At 45.8% G+C, this 22,200-nt stretch overlaps 1 protein-coding gene across 2 annotated transcripts in view; it reads right to left on the minus strand.

Moving 5' to 3' along the window:
- Positions 1 to 14,997, minus strand: part of LOC135482073 (RNA-binding protein 42-like) — a 54,521-nt gene extending 39,524 nt beyond the window's left edge. For both annotated transcript variants that reach the window (XM_064761906.1, XM_064761907.1), the window contains exons 1-4: positions 14,527 to 14,997; positions 12,446 to 12,618; positions 6,215 to 7,060; positions 548 to 742 (exon numbers count right to left, since the gene is read on the minus strand). In XM_064761906.1, coding sequence (XP_064617976.1) covers positions 548 to 742; positions 6,215 to 7,060; positions 12,446 to 12,618; positions 14,527 to 14,579 — 1,267 coding nt within the window. In that variant the 5' untranslated portion in view covers positions 14,580 to 14,997. The remainder of the gene's footprint in view (positions 1 to 547; positions 743 to 6,214; positions 7,061 to 12,445; positions 12,619 to 14,526) is intronic.
- Between the last annotated feature and the right edge of the window lie 7,203 nt (positions 14,998 to 22,200).

Below are 22,200 nucleotides of genomic sequence, written 5' to 3' on the forward strand. Positions count from 1 at the left end.
ACACTAGAGGTGTTACAGCCAGCACAGGTATCTATCACCGTTCTGTGCTACACACAGAATTCCACTGTGATAGTAGAGAGCTGTTACAGCCAGCACAGGTATCTATCACTGCTCTGTGCTACACACAGAAGTCATCTGTGACAGAAGAGAGGTGTTACAGCTAATACAAGTATCTATCACCATTCTGTGCTACACACAGAAGTCATCTGTAACAGTACAGAGGTGTTTACAGTCAGCACAGGTATCTATCACTGCTTTGTGCTACACACAGAAGTCATCTCTGATAGAAGAGAGCTCTACACTCACCAAGCTTTCACTTACACTGTTTCAGGAGCGAAGGGAGATAACTATGTAGAACCACAAATCCAATCTTTCTAAAATACTGGTCTATAACTCTCATTACAGCACACCAAAAGTACTGTAACAAACGTACCATCCCAAAGCTACTGCCACATTGTATTAAATGTACCAATACTAACAGTACGATTTGCTGGCGTATTTAACAGTAACATTGTTTTGACAGCCTGAGGAATAATAAGATGCTCACCGTTCATTTCTCTCATAGCCCTCACAAAATCATTGGGATCCTTGAAGCTAACAAATCCATAGCCTTTGCTTTTGTTCGTCCGTTTGTCACGTACGACTTTAGCTCGCAGGAACGATCCATACCGGCTGAAGGATTTTGCCAAAACATCATCAGTCACTTCATTTCCTAGATCTCCACAAAATATCCTGAAGTCATCTGAAAAGAGGAACACAGAAACTCTGCATGATCTGCACACATCAGGTCCAACTAGCTTATGAGCTCTGAATTTCAGGTGCCATAATGTCTGTAGTGCCTCCTGGGTTAACAGGGTGCTCACTGCCTCACCAAAATGATCTAAACATCACTTCAGACAAAATCCTTTCTTCAAACTGGATGAAAGCGTCATTCAAACTTCTTTCAATGATTTCTTTATTTCATTGGTGTTTCATGCCGTACTCAAGAATATTCCACCTATACGACAGCGGCCAGCATTATGGCGAGATTAAACAGGGCAGAGCCCAGAGAATCTGCACGTTGCTGCGAGGCCTTCCCATGTACTGCCAAAGGAAGCCAGCATGAGTTGGACTTGAACTCACAGCCACCGCATTGGTGGCCAACTGAGCAAACTTCATTCAGTGGGGCTCATCAGCCCTTACCTACCTGAAAAACGATACCAGTAATTTCTGTCACATTATAAGTGACCATGACTACAACAGTGACCACGAATATAACAGTGACCACAAATATAACAGCTGCTGTTGTTTTTCAAGGACATGTAGATAGGGCTGATCCATCATAGGTAGAGGCAGGGCTGATTCCTCAAATCACAGGGGCAGGGCTGATCCATCAGATCATGAGAGCAGGGCTGATCCATCAGAGGTAGGGGCAGGGCTGATCCATCAGATCATAGGGGCAGGGCTGAACCACGAGAGGTAGGGGCAGGGCTGATCCCTCAGATGATAGGAGCAGGGTTGATCCATCAGGTGATGGGAGCAGGGCTGATCTATCAAAGGTAGAGGCAGGGCTGATCCATCAGAGGTAGAGGCAGGGCTGATCCATCAGAGGTAGAGGCAGGGCTGATCCACCAGAGGTAGGGGCAGTGCTGATCCACCAGATCATAGGAGCAGGGCTGATCCGTCAGAGGTATGGGCAGGGTTGATCATAAGAGGTAGGGGCAGGGCTGATCCATCAGATCATAGGGGCAGGGCTGATCCATCAGATCATAGGGGCAGGGCTGATCCACCAGAGGTAGGGGCAGTGCTGATCAACCAGATCATAGGAGCAGGGCTGATCCATAAGAGTTAGGGGCAGGGCTGATCCATCAGATCCTAGGAGCAGGGCTGATCCATCCGAGGTAGGGGCAGGGTTGATCATAAGAGGTAGGGGCAGGGCTGATCCATCAGATCATAGGGGCAGGGCTGATCCATCTGAGGTAGGGGCAGGGCTGATCCATCACATCATAGGAGCAGGGCTGATCCATCAGATCATAGGGGCAGGATTGCTCCATAAGAGGTAAGGGCAGGGTTGATCCATCAGATCATAGGGGCAGGGCTGATCCATCAAAGGTAGGGGCAGGGCTGATCCATCTGAGGTAAGGGCAGGGCTTATCAATCCAATCATAGGGGCAGGGCTGATCCATCGAATCATAGGGACAGGGCTGATCCATCTGATCATAGGAGCAGGGCTGATTCATCAGAGGTAAGGGCTCAGCTGATCCATCTGATCAAAGGGGCAGGGCTGATCCATCAGATCATAGGAGCAGGGCTGATCCATCAGAGGTAGGGGCAGGGTCTATCCATCAGATCATAGGGGCAGGGCTGATCCATCAGATCATAGGGGCAGGACTGATCCATCAGAGGTAAGGGCAGGGCTGATCCATCAGATCATAGGGGCAGTGCTGATCCATCAGAGGTAGGGGCAGGGCTGATCCATCAGATCATAGGGGCAGGGCTGATCCATCAGATCATAGGGGCAGGGCTGATCCATCTGAGGTAGGGGCAGGGCTGATCCATCAGATCATAGGGGCAGGGCTGATCCATCAGAGGTAAGGGCAGGGCTGATCCATCAGATCATAGGGGCAGGGCTGATCCATCAGATCATTGGGGCAGGGCTGATCCATCAGAGGTAAGGGCAGGGCTGATCCATCAGACCATAGGGTCAGGGCTGATCCATCAGAGGTAAGGGCAGGGCTGATCCATCAGATCATAGGGGCAGGGCTGATCCATCAGATCATAGGGGCAGGGCTGATCCATCTGATCATAGGGGCAGGACTGATCCATCAGAGGTAGGGGCTCGGCTGATCCATCAGATCATACGAGCAGGGCTGATTCATCAGAGGTAAGGGCAGGGCTAATCCATCTGATCATAGGGGCAGGGCTCATCTATCAGATCATAGGAGCAGGGCTGATCCATCAGAGGTAGGGGCAGGGTCTATCCATCAGATCATAGGGGCAGGGCTGATCCATCAGATCATAGGGGCAGGACTGATCCATCAGAGGTAAGGGCAGGGCTGATCCATCAGATCATAGAGGCAGGGCTGATCCATCTGAGGTAGGGGGAGGGCTGATCCATCTGATCATAGGAGCAGAACTGATCCATCAGATCATAGGAGCAGGGCTGATCCATCAGATCATAGGGGCAGGGCTGATCCATCTGAGGTAGGGGCAGGGCTGATCCATCAGATCATTGGGGCAGGGCTGATCCATCAGAGGTAAGGGCAGGGCTGATCCATCAGATCATAGGGGCAGGGCTGATCCATCAGATCATTGGGGCAGGGCTGATCCATCAGAGGTAAGGGCAGGGCTGATCCATCAGATCATAGGGGCAGGGCTGATCCATCAGATCATAGGGGCAGGGCTGATCCATCAGGCCATAGGGGCAGAGCTGATCCATCTGATCATAGGGCCAGGGCTGATCCATCAGATCATAGGAGCAGGGCTGATCCATCAGAGGCAGGGGCAGGGCTGATCCATCAGATCATAGGGGCAGGGCTGATCCATCAGATCACAGGGGCAGGACTGATCCATCAGAGGTAAGGACAGGGCTGATCCATCAGATCATAGGGGCAGGGCTGATCCATTAGAGGTAAGGGCAGGGCTGATCCATCAGATCATAGGGGCAGGGCTGATCCATCAGATCATTGGGGCAGGGCTGATCCATCAGAGGTAAGGGCAGGGCTGATCCATCAGATCATAGAGGTAGGGCTGATCCATCAGATCATAGGGGCAGGGCTGATCCATCAGGCCATAGGGGCAGAGCTGATCCATCAGATCATAGGGGCAGGGCTGATCCATCAGAGGTAAGGGCAGGGCTGATCCATCAGATCATAGGGGCAGGGCTGATCCATCAGATCATAGGGGCAGGGCTGATCCATCAGGCCATAGGGGCAGAGCTGATCCATCAGATCATAGGGGCAGGGCTGATCCATCAGAGGTAGGGGCAGGGCTGATCCATCAGATCATAGGGGCAGGGCTGATCCATCAGATCATAGGGGCAGGGCTGATCCATCAGATCATAGGAGCAGGGCTGATCCATCAGAGGTAGGGGGTCGGCTGATCCATCAGATCATAGGGGCAGGGCTGATGCATCAGAGGTAAGGGCAGGGCTGATCCATCAGATCATAGGAGCAGGTCTGATCCATCAGAGGTAAGGGCAGGGCTGATCCATTAGATCATAGGGGCAGGACTGATTCATCAGATAATAGGGGCAGGGCTGATCCACCAGAGGTAAGGGCAGGGCTGATCCATCAGATCATAGGGGCAGGGCTGATCCATCAGAGGTAGGGGCAGGGCTGATCCATCCTAGGTAGGGGCAGGGCTGATCCATCAGATCATAGAGGCAGGGCTGATCCATCAGATCATAGGGGCAGAGCTGATCCATCAGATCATAGGAGCAGGGCTGATCCATCAGAGGTAGGGGCTCCGCTGATCCATCAGATCATAGGGGCAGGGCTGATCCATCAGAGGTAAGGGCAGGGCTGGTCCATCAGATCATAGGAGCAGGGCTGATCCATCACAGGTAAGGGCAGGGCTGATCCATAAGATCATAGGGGCAGGACTGATTCATCAGATAATAGGGGCAGGGCTGATCCATCAGAGGTAAGGGCAGGGCTGATCCATCAGATCATAGGGGCAGAGCTGATCCATCAGAGGTAAGGGCAGGGCTGATTCATCAGAGGTAGGGGCTCAGCTGATCCATCACATCATAGGAGCAGGGCTGACCCATCAGAGGTAATGGCAGGTCTGATCCATCAGACCATAGGGACAGAGCTGATCCATCAGATTATAGGGGCAGGGCTCATCCATCAGATCATAGGGGCAGGGCTGATTCATCAGAGGTAGGGGCTCAGCTGATCCATCAGATCATAGGAGCAGGGCTGATCCATCAGAGGTAAGGGCAGGGCTGATCCATCTGATCATAGGGGCAGGGCTGATCCATCAGAGGTAGGGGCTCGGCTGATCCATCAGATCATAGGAGCAGGGCTGATTCATCAGAGGTAAGGGCAGGGCTGATCCATCTGATCATAGGGGCGGGGCTGATCCATCAGATCATAGGGGCAGGGCTGATCCATCAGGCCATAGGGGCAGAGCTGATCCATCAGGCCATAGGGGCAGGGCTGATCCATCAGAGGTAGGGGCAGGGCTGATCCATCAGATCATAGGGGCAGGGCTGATCCATCAGATCATAGGGGCAGGGCTGATCCATCAGATCATAGGGGCAGAGCTGATCCATCAGATCATAGGAGCAGGGCTGATCCATCAGAGGTAGGGGCTCGGCTGATCCATCAGATCATAGGAGCAGGGCTGATCCATCAGAGGTAAGGGCAGGGCTGATCCATCCAATCATAGGGGCAGGGCTGATCCATCAGATCATAGGAGCAAGACTGATCCATCAGAGGTAAGGGCAGGGCTGATCCATTAGATCATAGGGTCAGGGATGATCCATCAGATAATAGGGGCAGTGCTGATCCATCAGAGGTAGGGGCAGGGCTGATCCATCAGATCATAGGGGCAGGGCTGAACCACGAGAGGTAGGGGCAGGGCTGATCCCTCAGATGATAGGAGCAGGGTTGATCCATCAGGTGATGGGAGCAGGGCTGATCCATCAAAGGTAGAGGCAGGGCTGATCCATCAGAGGTAGAGGCAGGACTGATACATCAGAGGTAAGGGCAGGGCTGATCCATCCAATCATAGGGGCAGGGCTGATCCATCTGAGGTAGGGGCAGGGCCGATCCATCAGAGGTAGGGGCTGGACTGATCCATCAGATCATAGGGGCAGGGCTGATCCATCTGAGGTAGGGGCTGGACTGATCCATCTGATCATAGGGGCAGGGCTGATCCATCAGATCACAGGGGCATGGCAGTCCCAGGTTTTCTTATATTTATTTATTTATTTGATTGGTGTTTTATGCTGTCCTCAAGGATATTTCACTTATATGACAGCAGCCAGCATTATGATGGGAGTAGCCCCGGGAAGCCTGAGGGAAACTCACGACCATCTGCAGGTTGCAGGTACAACTTCTCACATACAGCGGAGAAAACTGACAGCGATCGCATTGGTAACAGGCTCTTGGGTCATTGCACACCACATTATTTAGCAAACACTTCACGTTAGACCCTGTGTCTAATCATATGTCTATCACAGCCACAGCTTCCAAGAATGGCTATAACCTCCATTAGATATACGTACCATTTTCCCACTCCCCCAGCGTCTGGTCCTCCCAGCATTGTCCCGCAGCCGTCCGTACTATCTTTCTCTTCTTCTCCTTCTTCTCCTTCCTGCTGACCTGGTGACCAGGCATGAGCTCTGCATCCATGGGCATTTCCATCAGGTCCTGAAGGCTGTAGTCAGGCATGGCTGGGATCTGGGGCTGGCTGCTGGAAGTGGCACCAGTAGCGCCGGCTGGGCCTATGGGTGCTGGGGAGGGGTCAGGATCACTGATGACCGGTTTGTCCACAGACGCAGGTTTCTCCACTGTCACACTAGCCGACCCTCGCTTACCCTGCTCGACACCAGACCCAACCCCCTGACTCTTGGGCACATTTCTCACAGGGGGCGCAGTGTACACCACTTTGGGTTTAGAGATGACAGCAGAGTGTGTTTCTTGTAGCCCTGACAGTCCAGGAGGCCTATTGCTGGGGCCACCAAACCTGTTGTAATATCCAGGGTCCATGGCTGGGACAAAAGGTAATCGGGAACCCATTGGTGGACGGGGGCCCATGGGTGGTGCACCCCCCACATCCTGACCTGGGCCCATCTGAGGCATGGGGCCCGGCCGTGGCAGACCACCCATGTTAGGGAACATAGCGGGTGGTGGTGGCGGGCCGTTGGGTTGGAATACATTGCCTGAGCCAGGGTGCAAGGATCGAGGCATACCCATGGGTGGGGTCGGGGGGAATCTGGGGGGTGGTGCAGGAGGCCTGTGTCTGAGCTGAGGAGGGACAAATGCTGGTCGCTGGGAGGGAGGTGGTGGTGGTGGTGGGGCTATGGTTGAGTCCTTGGTCAGTATTGGGGGTGGCGGGGGTGGAGGCAGTACTGTGGGAATAAAAAAAACAACAATAAGTTCTTCACAGAAATGGCCTTTTGGAACATCTGAGTCCCAAATTCTGGGAGTTGTAGGTAACAAACATACCTATTTATCATGTATATAAAGGTGAAATGTGAGGATAAGTGATGCCTCACTGGCTCAGTTAGATATCACTTTTGTTATTACACACCCAGACAACAGGTGGTCAAAAAGAAACATTTTGTTTTATTATAATCTGAGCTTAGCAGAATGACGTCAAAATACAAGCTCAGTCAACTTTAACATTTCTTACATCATGCAACAAGACACTATGTCCTACAATACAACATGTTCCATGTCGCGCTATATACACAAGTCTGTAAAGGCCTCCATTTTCAAATCCATTTTCATCCAGCACACAAACTCATGTTCACACCATGTCAATGTAGGGCCTAATAATCAATCAGTCTAAACAAATGTTCTCTCCACTGTGTACAGACTCAATATTTGTGTCTAAACAAATTGTTCTCTCCAGTGTGTACAAACTCAATATTTGTGTCTAAACAAACTGTCATCTCCAGTATGTACAGACTCAATATTTGTGTCTAAACAAACTGTTCTCTCCAGTGTGTACAAACTCAATATTTGTGTCTAAACAAACTGTCCTCTCCAGTGTGTACAGACTAAATATTTGTGTCTAAACAGACTGTTTTCTCCAGAGTATACAGACTAAATATTTGTGTCTAAACAAACTGTCCTCTCCAGTGTGTACAGAGTCAATATTTGTGTCTAAACAAACTCTCCTCTCCAGTGTGTACAGACTAAATATTTGTGACTAAACAAAATGTCCTCTCCGGTGTGTACAGACCAAATATTTGTCTAAACAAACTTTCCTCTCCAGTGTGTACAGGCTAAATATTTGTGTCTAAACAAACTGTTCTCTCCAGAGTGTACATACTAAATATTTGTGTCTAAACAAACTGTTCTCTCCAGTGTGTACAGACTAAATATTTGTGTCTAAACAAACTGTCATCTCCGGTAAGTACAGACTAATATTTGTGTCTAAACAAACTGTTCTCTCCAGTGTGTACACACTCAATATTTGTGTCTAAACAAACTGTCCTCTCCAGTGTATACAGACTAAATATTTGTGTCTAAAGAACTGTCATCACCAGTGTGTACAGACTAAATCTTTGTGTCTAAACAAACTGTTCTCTCCAGGGTGTACGCTCTCAATATTTGTGTCTAAACACATGTTCTCTACAGTGTGTACAGACAAATATTTGTATCTAAACAAACTGTCCTCTCCAGTGTGTACAGACTAAATATTTGTGTCTAAACAAACTTTCCTCTACAGTGTGTACAGACTAAATAGGTGTCTAAACAAACTGTCCTATCCAGTGGGTACAGACTGAATATTTGTGTCTAAACAAAACTGTCCTCTCCAGTGTGTACAGACTAAATATCTGTGTCTAAACAAACTGTCCTCTCCAGTGTGTACAGACTTAATATTTGTGTCTAAACAAACTGTTCTCTCCAGGGTGTACACTCTCAATATTTGTGTCTAAACACATGTTCTCTCCCGTGTGTACAGACTAATATTTGTGTCTAAACAGACTGTCCTCTCCAGTGTGTATAGACTAAATATTTATGTCTAAACAAACTGGCCTATCCAGTGTGTACACATTAAATATTTCTGTCTAAACAAATGCTCCCTCCAGTGTGTACACACTCAATATTTGTGTCTAAACAAAGTGTCCTCTCCAGTGTGTACAAACTCAATATTTGTGTCTAAACAAATTGTCCTCTCCAGTGTGTACAGACTAAATATTTGTGTCAAAACAAACTGTTCTCTCCAGTGTGTACAGAGTCAATATTTGTGTCTAAACAAACTGTCCTCTCCAGTGTGTACAGACTAAATATTTGTGTCTAAACAAATTGTTCTCTCCAGTGTGTACAGACTCAATATTTATGTCTAAACAAACTGTCCTCTCCAGTGTGTACAGACTCAATATTTGTGTCTACACAAATGTTCTCTCCAGTGTGTACAGACTAAATATTTGTGTCTAAACAAACTGTCCTCTCCAGTGTGTACACATTCAATATTTGTGTCTAAACAAACTGTCCTCTCCAGTGTGTACAGCCTAAATATTTGTGTCTAAACAAACTGTCCTCTCCAGTGTGTACAGACTAAATATTTGTGACTAAACAAAATGTCCTCTCCGGTGTGTACAGACTAAATATTTGTGTCTAAACAAATTGTCCTCTCCAGTGTGTACAGACTCAATATTTGTGTCTAAACAAACTGTCCTCTCCAGTGTGTACAGACCCAATATTTGTGTCTAAACAAACTGTCCTCTCCAGTGTGTACACACTCAATATTTGTGTCTAAACAAACTTTCCTCTCCAGTGTGTACAGACTAAATAGGTGTCTAAACAAACTGTCCTATCCAGTGGGTACAGACTAAATATTTGTGTCTAAACAAACTGTCCTCTCCAGTGTGTACAGACTAAATATCTGTGTCTAAACAAACTGTCCTCTCCAGTGTGTACAGACTTAATATTTGTGTCTAAACAAACTGTTCTCTCCAGGGTGTACACTCTCAATATTTGTGTCTAAACATATGTTCTCTCCAGTGTGTACAGACTAATATTTGTGTCTAAACATATGTTCTCTCCAGTGTGTACAGACTAAATATTTATGTCTAAACAAACTGGCCTATCCAGTGTGTACAGACTAAATATTTGTGTCTAAACAAATGTTCTCTCCAGTGTGTACAGACTCAATATTTCTGTCTAAACAAATGTTCTCACCAGTGTGTACAGACTAAATATTTGTGTCTAAACAAAGTGTCCTCTCCAGTGTGTACACACTCAATATTTGTGTCTAAACAAACTGTCCTCTCCAGTGTGTACAGACTAAATATTTGTGTCAAAACAAACTGTTCTCTCCAGTGTGTACAGAGTCAATATTTGTGTCTAAACAAACTGTCCTCTCCAGTGTGTACAGACTAAATATTTGTGTCTAAACAAATTGTTCTCTCCAGTGTGTACAGACTCAATATTTATGTCTAAACAAACTGTCCTCTCCAGTGTGTACAGACTCAATATTTGTGTCTAAACAAATGTTCTCTCCAGTGTGTACAGACTCAATATTTGTGTCTAAACAAACTGTCCTCTCCAGTGTGTACACACTCAATATTTGTGTCTAAACTGTCCTCTCCAGTGTGTACAGACTCAATATTTGTGTCTGAACAAAATGTCCTCTCCAGTGTGTACAGACTCAATATTTGTGTTTAAACAAACTGTCCTCTCCAGTGTGTACAGACTAAATATTTGTGTCTAAACAAACTGTCCTCTCCAGTGTGTATAGACTAAATATTTGTGTCTAAACAGGCTGTTTTCTCCAGAGTGTACAGACCCAATATTTGTGTCCAAACAAACTGTCCTCTCCAGTGTGTACACACTCAATATTTGTGTCTAAACAAATTTTCCTCTCCAGTGTGTACAGACTAAATATTTGTGCCTAAACAAACTGTCCTCTCCAGTGTGTACAGACTCAATATTTGTGACTAAACAAAATGTCCTCTCCAGTGTGTACAGACCAAATATTGGTCTAAACAAACTTTCCTCTCCAGTGTGTCAGGCTAAATATTTGTGTCTAAACAAACTGTTCTCTCCAGAGTGTACAGACTAAATATTTGTGTCTAAACAAACTGTCCTCTCCAGTGTGTACACACTCAATATTTGTGTCTAAACAAACTGTCCTCTCCAGTGTGTACAGACTCAATATTTGTGTCTAAACAACTGTCATCTCCAGTGTGTACACACTCAATATTTGTGTCTAAAGAAACTGTTGTCTAGAGTGTACAGACTAAATATTTGTGTCTAAACAAACTGTTCTCTACAGTGTGTACACTCTCAATATTCATGTCTAAACACATGTTCTCTCCAGTGTGTACAGACTAATATTTGTGTCTAAACAGACTGTCCTCTCCAGTGTGTACAGACTAAATATTTGTGTCTAAACAAACTGTCCTCTCCAGTGTGTACAGACTCAATATTTGTGTCTAAACAAATGTTCTCACCAGTGTGTACAGACTCAATATTTGTGTCTAAACAAATGTTCTCTCCAGTGTGTACAGACTCAATATTTGTGCCTAAACAAATAGTCCTCTCCAGTGTGTACACACTCAATATTTGTGTCTAAACAAACTGTTCTCTCCAGAGTGTACAGACTAAATATTTGTGTCTAAACAAACTGTTCTCTCCAGAGTGTACAGACTACATATTTGTGTCTAAACAAACTGTTCTCTCCAGTGCGTACAGACTAATATTTGTGTCTAAACAAACTGTCCTCTCCAGTGTGTACAGACTCAAAATTTGTGTCTAAACAAACTGTCCTCTCCAGTGTGTACAGACTCAATATTTGTGTCTAAACAACTGTCATCTCCAGTGTGTACAGACTCAATATTTGTGTCTAAACAAAGTTCTCTCTAGAGTGTACAGACTAAATATTTGTGTCTAAACAAACTGTCCTATCCAGTGTGTACAGACTCAATATTTGTGTCTAAACAAATGTTCTCCCCAGTGTGTACAGACTCAATATTTGTGTCTAAACATATGTTCTCTCCAGTGTGTACAGACTAAATATTTGTGTCTAAACAAACTGTCCTCTCCAGTGTGTACAGACTCAATATTTGTGTTTAAACAAACTGTCCTCTCCAGTGGGTACAGACTAAATATTTGTGTCTAAACAAACTGTCCTCTCCAGTGTGTACAGACTAAATATTTGTGTCTAAACACACTGTTGTCTCCAGTGTGTACAGACTCAACATGTGTGCCTAAACAAATTGTCCTCTCCAGTGTGTTTCGCAAATGAGCTGTAAATCATCCATTTCTTCATTCATAGCCTTATATTTATGTAATCTCAAGAGGGTTGTTCCAAGGGGGCAGACTGATAAGACACCTGTAGTATCATGCACAGGTAGTTGTTTTGTGATTGCTTCTTTCAGACTGTCTTCTTTCACACCATGCCAGCTTGTGTTCAATCTGTAGGCCAACGACAGAAGCCCTGCCTACACCTCTTTTTGAGGATCACAAGTGAATGGCATGAATTCTACCCGGCACACCACCCTGTCTGTTCAGGCTTAGGAGTCCTTGTATTTTGAAATGTAAATTAAGAGATGCGTTTAAGAATTGAGTCCCAGAGTTTATAGTCTGCTGGACATTTTGATGGAGAGGACAGTCAAAGGGAGGTAATTCACGTGTGTGGAACTGTGAGCCTTGAGGAAATCTCCGCTGTCACAGTAATGACCATTTTAACAAAGAATGTTTGCAAATCAAATATTTACAAAAAACAAACACCTTATTACATGAGCGAACTACAAATGCACAGCACTAGTGTGACTTACACGTTGGGGTTACAGGATGGGTAGCAGCTGTCCTGGCCTGGGGTGGGGTTTCCTGCTCCGTGTTTCCTGTTGGGTGATGCTGGGCTTTCAGAGCAGCTTGGACTTTATGGAAGGTGTTCGCTCCTATTATCATGCGTGGTGCATCATCAGGGGCCAGAATCTCCTGCTCAAAGCTGAGGACATAACAAAAGACAACGCAACGTTATTATCTTGTGTGATGCATCAACGGAGGCCAGAATGTCCGGCTCAAAGCTGAGAACATAACAAAAAGCACATGGTTATTATCATGTGTGATGCATCAACAGGTGCCAGAATGTCCTGCTCAAAACTGAGGACATAACAACAGACAACACATGCTTATTATCATGTGTGATGCATCATCAGGAGCCAGAATGTCCGGCTCAAAGCTGAGAACATAACAACAGACAACACATGGTTATTATCATGTGTGATGCATCATCAGGGGCCAGAATGTCCTGCTCAAAGCTGAGGACATAACAACAGACAACACATGGTTATTATCATGTGTGATGCATCATCAGGGGCCAGAATGCCCGGCGCAAAGCTGAGAACATAACAACAGACAACACATGGTTATTATCATGTGTGATGCATCATCAGGGGCCAGAATGTCCTGCTCAAAGCTGAGGACATAACAACAGACAACACATGGTTATTATCATGTGTGATGCATCATCAGGGGCCAGAATGTCCGGCTCAAAGCTGAGAACATAACAACAGACAACACATGGTTATTATCATGTGTGATGCATCATCAGGGGCCAGAATGCCCGGCGCAAAGCTGAGGACATAACAACAAAAAGCACATGGTTATTATCATGTGTGATGCATCATCAGGGGCCAGAATCTCCTGCTCAAAGCTGAGGACATAACAACAGACAACACATGGTTATTATCATGTGTGATGCATCATCAGGGGCCAGAATCTCCTGCTCAAAGCTGAGAACATAACAACAGACAACACATGGTTATTATCATGTGTGATGCATCATCAGGGGCCAGAATGTCCTGCTCAAAGCTGAGGACATAACAACAGACAACACATGGTTATTATCATGTGTGATGCATCATCAGGGGCCAGAATGCCCGGCGCAAAGCTGAGAACATAACAACAGACAACACATGGTTATTATCATGTGTGATGCATCATCAGGGGCCAGAATGCCCGGCTCAAAGCTGAGGACATAACAACAGACAACACATGGTTATTATCATGTGTGATGCATCATCAGGGGCCAGAATGCCCGGCGCAAAGCTGAGAACATAACAACAGACAACACATGGTTATTATCATGTGTGATGCATCATCAGGGGCCAGAATGCCCGGCTCAAAGCTGAGGACATAACAACAGACAACACATGGTTATTATCATGTGTGATGCATCATCAGGGGCCAGAATGTCCTGCTCAAAGCTGAGGACATAACAACAGACAACACATGGTTATTATCATGTGTGATGCATCATCAGGGGCCAGAATGTCCGGCTCAAAGCTGAGAACATAACAACAGACAACACATGGTTATTATCATGTGTGATGCATCATCAGGGGCTAGACTCTCCAAGGCCCAGAATGGCAGGCTCTCTGACCAGTGGCTGGGCAGCCATGATTATGGTGTATCAAAATATTTCTGAACCTGCTAATCAGTGTATTCACTTGGACTAGAATACCAGAGCAGTGGCCATCTGACTGTGCCAGGTCAGAGCTTTCAGGTCCAAAGTCAGCTCGTTGTGAAAAACTAGTTCTTGAATGAATTGACATACTTGAATATCACTAACTTTACCACGTGATAGCAACCTCAAATTTCATATTCCCCCAAACAGTCACTCTGGCTGACGACAGATCCTGCAATATAGGCAAGTACTGGAGATCTGCTCGTGAACGATACTGATGAACAAAAGTTGGTGATTGTGTGACAATAATTGAGCATCCAATCATACATGGATCTTTCATTTCGCATCTGATCATCATTTATCTATCGGTGTTCATCACTTCTGGGTAAACCATTTATCAGTTTACTGTTAGCTACAGTAGCTAATCAGAACAGATTTTTTACGTACCGGTTCATTTCCGCCTCCATCTCCATACGCTTTTCTTCTGTGAGCTCAGCCATTTTGCAGTCGTTGTACAGACGTTGTTGTTGTATCCTGGTGTGCTGTTTACCGCGAACAGGAAGTAGAAAGTCGGCCTGCGTTACCTCCCCTAGCTCTAATAACACGTCAATCGGATCAATCGTCTGTACAAGGCTACTGATGAAGGTCTGATTTCAGTAAAGTTAAAAAGGCAACGCACTCCTCAACAACCCAGCACTTCTGCTGTTTGTGATGAAATCAATTTAACAAAAGTGTAAAAAAATGATAAAAAAATAGAATGTAAAATAATAAATACCGGTATATATATATTTTTTTAAAAATAATAAAGTGCAATGAAGAGCACATATAGGTTTGATTCTCATTCCCTGACGGAAATATCCTTACTTCTATCCACAGTGGTCTCCACAAATATGGTTGAAGATTAGCAGATAGGCCTACCTCGAGGAACAATTGAATTTAGGCCTACCTACCATATTGTCACGTCCCACATAACATTACACTTACTCTGGAAGCTCTGAAGGAGCTACATCGCCTTAGAGACGATTTGACGTAGGCCTATCTTAGATATCCCAATTGAGGTGTTATTGACTATTTAAACCTGCTTCAAAAGATTGAAATAGACGTTTAACTCAGTTGTTGACGCTTTTGCCTGGGTCAACAAAGAACATTGTAACAATTTATCCAGAATTCAACATTAAACTCATGCATGTCGGAGAGAGGTTGGCTTACTTTCGATTCTCGGTCATCCCTCTCTCGTCAATAAATACAGGCATATTATCAGAATAACTTTGTGGAACATAGGCCTGTTGGCCCTGTATCTGGAGACTGTATATGTAGACGATGCATGTTTTTTTTTATTCTTTAACAGCCGTTTGTATTTGATTCAAAACAACAATAATAATTGTAAAAAATAAACGTTTAAAAAACGCCAATCGGGCTATAGGAGAGACTGCACGCCCTATTGTTATTACAAGCTAATTTTGTCAAATATTTAGGACTAAACTTCGCATATGATAACACTTTAGAAGCTAGTATTAAGAAAAGTTGGGATTTTGTACATTAAATAATCACACACTTTTGACGTTTTATCCCTAGGTTATCACTATGAGTAGACCAATTTTCAAAAATACAAATTTAGATCCCATAAAATATTTTTTTCTTAAATTATACCCAGACATATGACAAAGTTGTCAGCAGTTCATAATATTTATTTATAAATGTATTACGCTATAGTAGTTGTTGTTGTTTATTTTTTTATTGTTTACCTCTTGATTTGCTGTTGGCGGTGTATTAATTTGCCTCCCTAAAAATTAGTGAAGTACATAGTTTTACAAGCCAATACATACATGTCACATATGTATTAATTTAGGTGGATTTTAGTATTTAGACAAGTTTATCAAGCTTCTATGGGTAAACCAAATGACTCATCATGAAACCTAAAACAAATGTCAAAAATGAAACCATGGTGTAAGTCAGTTACTCCCTTTGGTGTCTTTGTTCAAGCTCAATGATCGTGCAGTCTTTGACGTCTTTTGTCGCCTCCGTCGCTTTGCAGCCTCGGTGGCAAATGACAGTGATCATCCATAGCATAAGCACCTTAAGGTCAGGCGGTATCTGTTTCTTGTCCGCCGTTTTCGGATTGCGAATTGCAGTCTTGTTATACCTCTAAGAGATTTAATATATATGGAGTACTGTTTAGAAAGATAACATAAGGAATTCTTCTTGATTATAATCGCGCACTCTTTCACTCCAATCTTCTTTTTTGGAGATAAATTTCACTTACAAAAGGGTATTTTAATTCCTTTTAACCCCATAATCTTCTCTTGAGCAAGCTTCCCCTTAAGTAACTCAAGAGTTTTCGTCGATTTAGAATACATTTTCAAGCATCTTTTGGATGGGCAATTAATGCAAGCAGATGGAGTGCGTGTAGACGTACTGTAGTGACAGCACACAGCACACGTGTAGACATTGGCCTACTGCCGTCACACCACGAGGAGCACGGTATAGGGCTACTACCGTTACACCAGAAGGAGTGTGTGTATAGATATACTGCCGGCACACCAGATGGAGAGCGAATAAAGCTACTGCAGTGACAGCACACAGCGTGCGTGTAGACATACTGCCGTCACAACAGGAGTGTGTATAGACATACTGCCACGACACCACGATGAGTTGGGCATAGGGCTACTGGCGTCACACTAGAAGGAGTGCGATATAGGCTACTGTATAGGGCTACTGGCGTCACACTAGAAGGAGTACGATATAGGGCTACTGTAAAGGGCTACTGTATGGCATAGGGCTACTGCCGTCACGCCAGAAGGAGTGTGTAGAGACATACCAACACACCACGAGGAGCACGGTATAGGGCTACTGCCGCCACACCAGATGGAGTGAGTATAGGCCTGCTGCAGTGACAGCACACAGCGTGCGTATAGACATACTGCCAACACACTGCGAGGAATACGGTATAGGACTACTGCAGTCACACCAGACATACCAACACACCAATAGTGTGTATGGCATAGGGCGACTGCCGTCACCCCAGAAGAGGTGTGTGTGGACATACTGCCGTCACACCACGAGGAGTGTGTAGAGACATACTGCCAACATATCACGAGTATGTATGGCACAGGACTACTGCCGTCACACCAGAAGGAGTGTGTATAGATATACTGCCAACACACCACGCGGAGTACGGTTATAGGGCTACTGCCGTCACACAAGAAGGAGTGTGTATAGACATATCAACACACCACGAGGAGTACGGTACAGGGGTACTGCCGTCACACCAGAAGGAGTGTGTATAGACATACTGCCGTCACGCCACGAGGAATACGGTATAGGTCTATTGTCGTCACACCAGGAGTAGTGTGTATAGATATACTGCCAACGCACGACGAGGAGTACGATATAGGGCTACTGTTGTTACAGCAGAAGGAGTGTGTATAGACATACTGCCAACACACCACGAGGAGTACGGTATAGGGGTACTGCCGTCACACCAGAGGGAGTGTGTATAGACATACTGCCAACACACCACGAGGAGTACGGTATAGGGCTACTGCCGTCACACCACGGGAGTACCGTATGCCCTATGGGGGGGGGGAGGGGGGCAACATGAGTTGGATTCAACCACTAGATTGTCAAGAGAGAGGAAATTTCAGTTATTTGTGCGCTGCTGAATGTAGGTCTGTTTGGGGTTTACGCCCACTTCAGTTGATTATGAAAGTGATAGGTATAAATTTATAGATCACACTGCTGCTTGATGTTTGAATAAAAAAAATTGAATAAAAATTGCTCCATGTTGAATTAGTATTTCGACCTTTGTTTCGCCATCATCAGGAGATAAACGAATAGTTATATATTAGGTAAAGATGAGTAAGAATAATTCTCTGACGTGTTCAGGGTTGGCGATACATGAGTACTACGTGTCTCATTTAATGACAAGATGAGCGTAATTAACCCGGGTAAATCCAGTCCGACTATTATTTCAAACTACCCTTGTCAGAAAAAATTATATATATATATATAACAATTAGTTATAGGACTATTAAAGTTCATTATTATAATGGTGGAGTCAAACGGGAAGATAACGTGCTGGGACATGTTCCCTGATTTATCGTAAATGTAAATTCTCAGTACTAGAAACCCTAGATATGAGCGCGTGGTTGAGGCCGCGGGGGATTTCCCATGGAAAACACCAGTTAAGTGTAGACGACCTTACCAGCGCACTGACGGCTCGGTGAGGGAAGAAAGGAGGTGGGGTGGCAATGAGAGGTTGGTTCGCGGGGTGGGACCGGCCGATATTTTTGTTTGTTCTGTATTGCACCTGTCATCTGGGTATTCACAAAGCTGTAAACTAGGAGATCTGACTCTGACATGAAAACAGGTCAGACACTGAGGTATCTTGTGTAAGGATTTATTATCAATAAGCTTTCACGAAAGCCGGATTTTATAACAAAAACCAAGCCGTACAGCACAGAAAGTTTTAACATACAGAGTATATGTCATCGTCAGCTATACAACCTCCTTGTGGTGTCGGGGCAGAAGGTGTATACATACTCCATCTGGCGTAAAGTCAGTAACCCTAAACACACTCCCTCTGGTGTGACGACAGTAGCCCAATACACACTCCTGGTGTGACAACAGTAGCCCTGTACACACCCCTCTGGTGTGACGGCAGTAGCCGTATACACACTCCTTCTGGTGTGACGGGAGCAGCCCCATACCCTCTCCCTCTGGTGTGACAGCAGTAGCCCTATTAAAACTCCTTCTGGTGTGACGGCAGTAGTCCAATACACACTCCTTCTGGTGTGACGGCAGTAGTTCTATACAAACTCCTTCTAGTGTGACGGCAGTAGCCCTATACACACTCCCTCTGGTGTGACGGCAGTAGCTCAATACACACTCCTTCTGGTGTGACGGAAGCAGCCCCATACCCACTCCCTCTGGTGTGACAGCAGTAGCCCCATACAAACTCCTTCTGGTGTGACAGCAGTAGTCCCATAAAACTCCTTCTGGTGTGACGGCAGTAGCCGTATACACACTTCCTCTGGTGTGACAGCAGTAGTCCAATACACACTCCTTCTGGTGTGACAGCAGTAGCCCTTTACACATTCCCTCTGGTATGACAGAAGTAGCCCTATTAAAACTCCTTCTGGTGTGACGGAAGCAGCCCCATACCCACTCCCTCTGGTGTGACAGCAGTAGCCCTATTAAAACTCCTTCTGGTGTGACGGAAGCAGCCCCATACCCACTCCCTCTGGTGTGACAGCAGTAGCCCTATACACACTCCTTCTAGTGTGACAGCAGTAGCCCTATACAAACTCCTTCTGGTGTGAAAGCAGTAGCCCTATACAAACTCCTTCTGGTGTGACGGAAGCAGCTCCATACCCTCTCCCTCTGGTGTGACAGCAGTAGCCCTATTAAAACGCCTTCTGGTGTGACGGAAGCAGCCGTATACACACTTCCTCTGGTGTGACAGCAGTAGCCCAATACACACTCCTTCTGGTGTGACAGAAGTAGCTCTATACACACTCCTTCTAGTGTGACAGCAGTAGCCCTATACAAACTCCTTCTGGCGTGAAAGCAGTAGCCCTATACACACTCCTTCTGGTGTGACGGCAGTAGCCCAATACACACTCCTTCTGGTGTGACGGGAGCAGCCCCATACCCTCTCCCTCTGGTGTGACGGAAGCAGCCGTATACACACTCCCTCTGGTGAGACGGCAGTAGCCCTATACACACTCCTTCTGGTGTGACAGCAGTAGCCCTATACACACTTCCTCTGGTTTGACAGCAGTGGCCCAATACACACTCGTTCTGGTGTGACGGCAGTAGCGCAATACACACTGCTTCTGGTGTGACAGAAGTACCCCTATACACACACTCCTTCTGGTGTGACAGCAGTAGCCCTATACACACTTCCTCTGGTTTGACAGCAGTGGCCCAATACACACTCTTTCTGGTGTGACGGCAGTAGCGCAATACACACTGCTTCTGGTGTGACAGAAGTAGCCCTATACACACACTCCTTCTGGTGTGACAGCAGTAACCCAATACACACTCCCTCTGGTGTGACGGCAGTAGGCCTGTACACATTCATTCTGGTGTGACGGCAGTAGCCATATGCCATACTCCTCGTGGTGTGTTGGCAGTATGTGTATACCGTACTCCTCGTGACGGCAGTATGTCTATACGCACTTCTTCTGGTTCGACGGCAGTAACCCTATATCGTTCTCGTGGTGTGACAGTATGTCTGTATGCATGCTTTGTGATGTAACGGCAGTAGGCCTATACACACTCCTTCTGATATGACGGCAGTAGGTCTATACGCACTTCTATTTGTGTAACGGCAGTCTGTCTATACGCACTCCTTCTAGTTCAAAGGTAGTGACCCTATACCGTACTTGTGGTGTGACAGCAGTAAGTCTATACGCACTCCTTTTGGTGTGACAGCAGGAGGTCTATACACAATCCTTCTAGTTCGACGGCAGTAGGTCTATACGCGCTCCTTCTGGTGTGACGGCAGGAGCGCTATACCGTACTCCTGGTTGCATGGCGACAGGCGCCTTATGCTGTACTCTTCGTGGTGTGTTGACAGTATGTCTATACGCACTCCTTCTGGTGTGACGGCTGTAGTCCTTATATCGTACGAGTGGTGTGACGACAGTATGTCTGTATGCACGATTTGTGGTGTGACGACAGTAGTTATATACGCACACCATCTGGCGTGACGACAATAGCCGTTTACCGTACACCTCGTGGTGTGACGGCAGAGGGTCTATATGCTCTCCATCTGGTGTGACGACAGTAACACTATACCGTACTCTTCGTGGTGTAACGGCAGTATGTCTGTAAGCACTCTCTCTGGTGTTACGTGATTCGACGTTTATACCTGAAGGGTATCCTCGTATGTGTCCATACCTGACCGAAAGATGTGAACATTGCTACATGTGAGCGTCCATACCTGACGGAAAGATGTGAACATTGCTACATGTAAATGCCATACTTGGCCGAGAGATGTGGACATTGCTACATGTGTATGGCCATACCTGACCAAAAGATGTAGACATTGCTACATGTCAGTGTCCGTACCTGACCGAAAGATGTAGACATTGCTACATGTGAGTGTCCATACCTGACGGAAAGATGTGGACATTGCTACATGTCAGTGTCCATACCTGACCGAAAGATGTGAACGTTGCTACATGTGTGTGTGTGTGTGTGTGTGTCCATGCCTGACGGAAAGATGTGGACATTGCTACATGTGAGTGTCCATACCTGACGGAAACATGTGAACATTGCTGTAAGTGTCCATACCTGACCTAAAGATGTGAATCTTACTACATGTGTATGTGAGTGTCCATGCCTGACTGAAAGATGTGAACATTGCCACATCCGACTGTACATATCTGGCCAAAAGCTGTGTGAGCCTTGCTATATGTGAATGTCCATATCTGGCCAAAACATGTGAACATTGCTAAATGTGAGTGTCCATGTCTGGGCTGAAAAGTGTGAACATTGCCACATGTGAGTGTCCATGTCTGGGCTGAGAAGTGTGAACATTGTCACATGTGAGTGTCCATGTCTGGGCTGAGAAGTGTGAACATTGCCACATGTGAGTGTCCATGTCTGGGCTGAAAAGTGTGAACATTGCCACATGTCAGTGTCCATGTCTGGGCTGAGAAGTGTGAACATTGCCACATGTCAGTGTCCATGTCTGGGCTGAGAAGTGTGAACATTGCCACATGTGAGTGTCCATGTCTGGGCTAAAAAGTGTGAACATTGCCACATGTGAGTGTCCATGTCTGGGCTAAAAAGTGTGAACATTGCCACATGTGAGTGTCCATGTCTGGGCTGAAAAGTGTGAACATTGCCACATGTGAGTGTCCATGTCTGGGCTGAGAAGTGTGAACATTGCCACATGTGAGTGTCCATGTCTGGGCTGAAAAGTGTGAACATTGCCACATGTGAGTTTCCATGTTTGGGCTGAGAAGTGTAAACATTGTCACATGTCAGTGTCCATGTCTGGGCTGAGAAGTGTAAACATTGTCACATGTGAGTGTCCATGTTTGGGCTGAGAAGTGTGAACATTGCCACATGTCAGTGTCCATGTCTGGGCTGAGAAGTGTGAACATT

This window comes from Liolophura sinensis, chromosome 1 (genome assembly GCF_032854445.1).
Source record: "Liolophura sinensis isolate JHLJ2023 chromosome 1, CUHK_Ljap_v2, whole genome shotgun sequence".
NCBI lineage: Eukaryota > Metazoa > Mollusca > Polyplacophora > Chitonida > Chitonidae > Liolophura > Liolophura sinensis.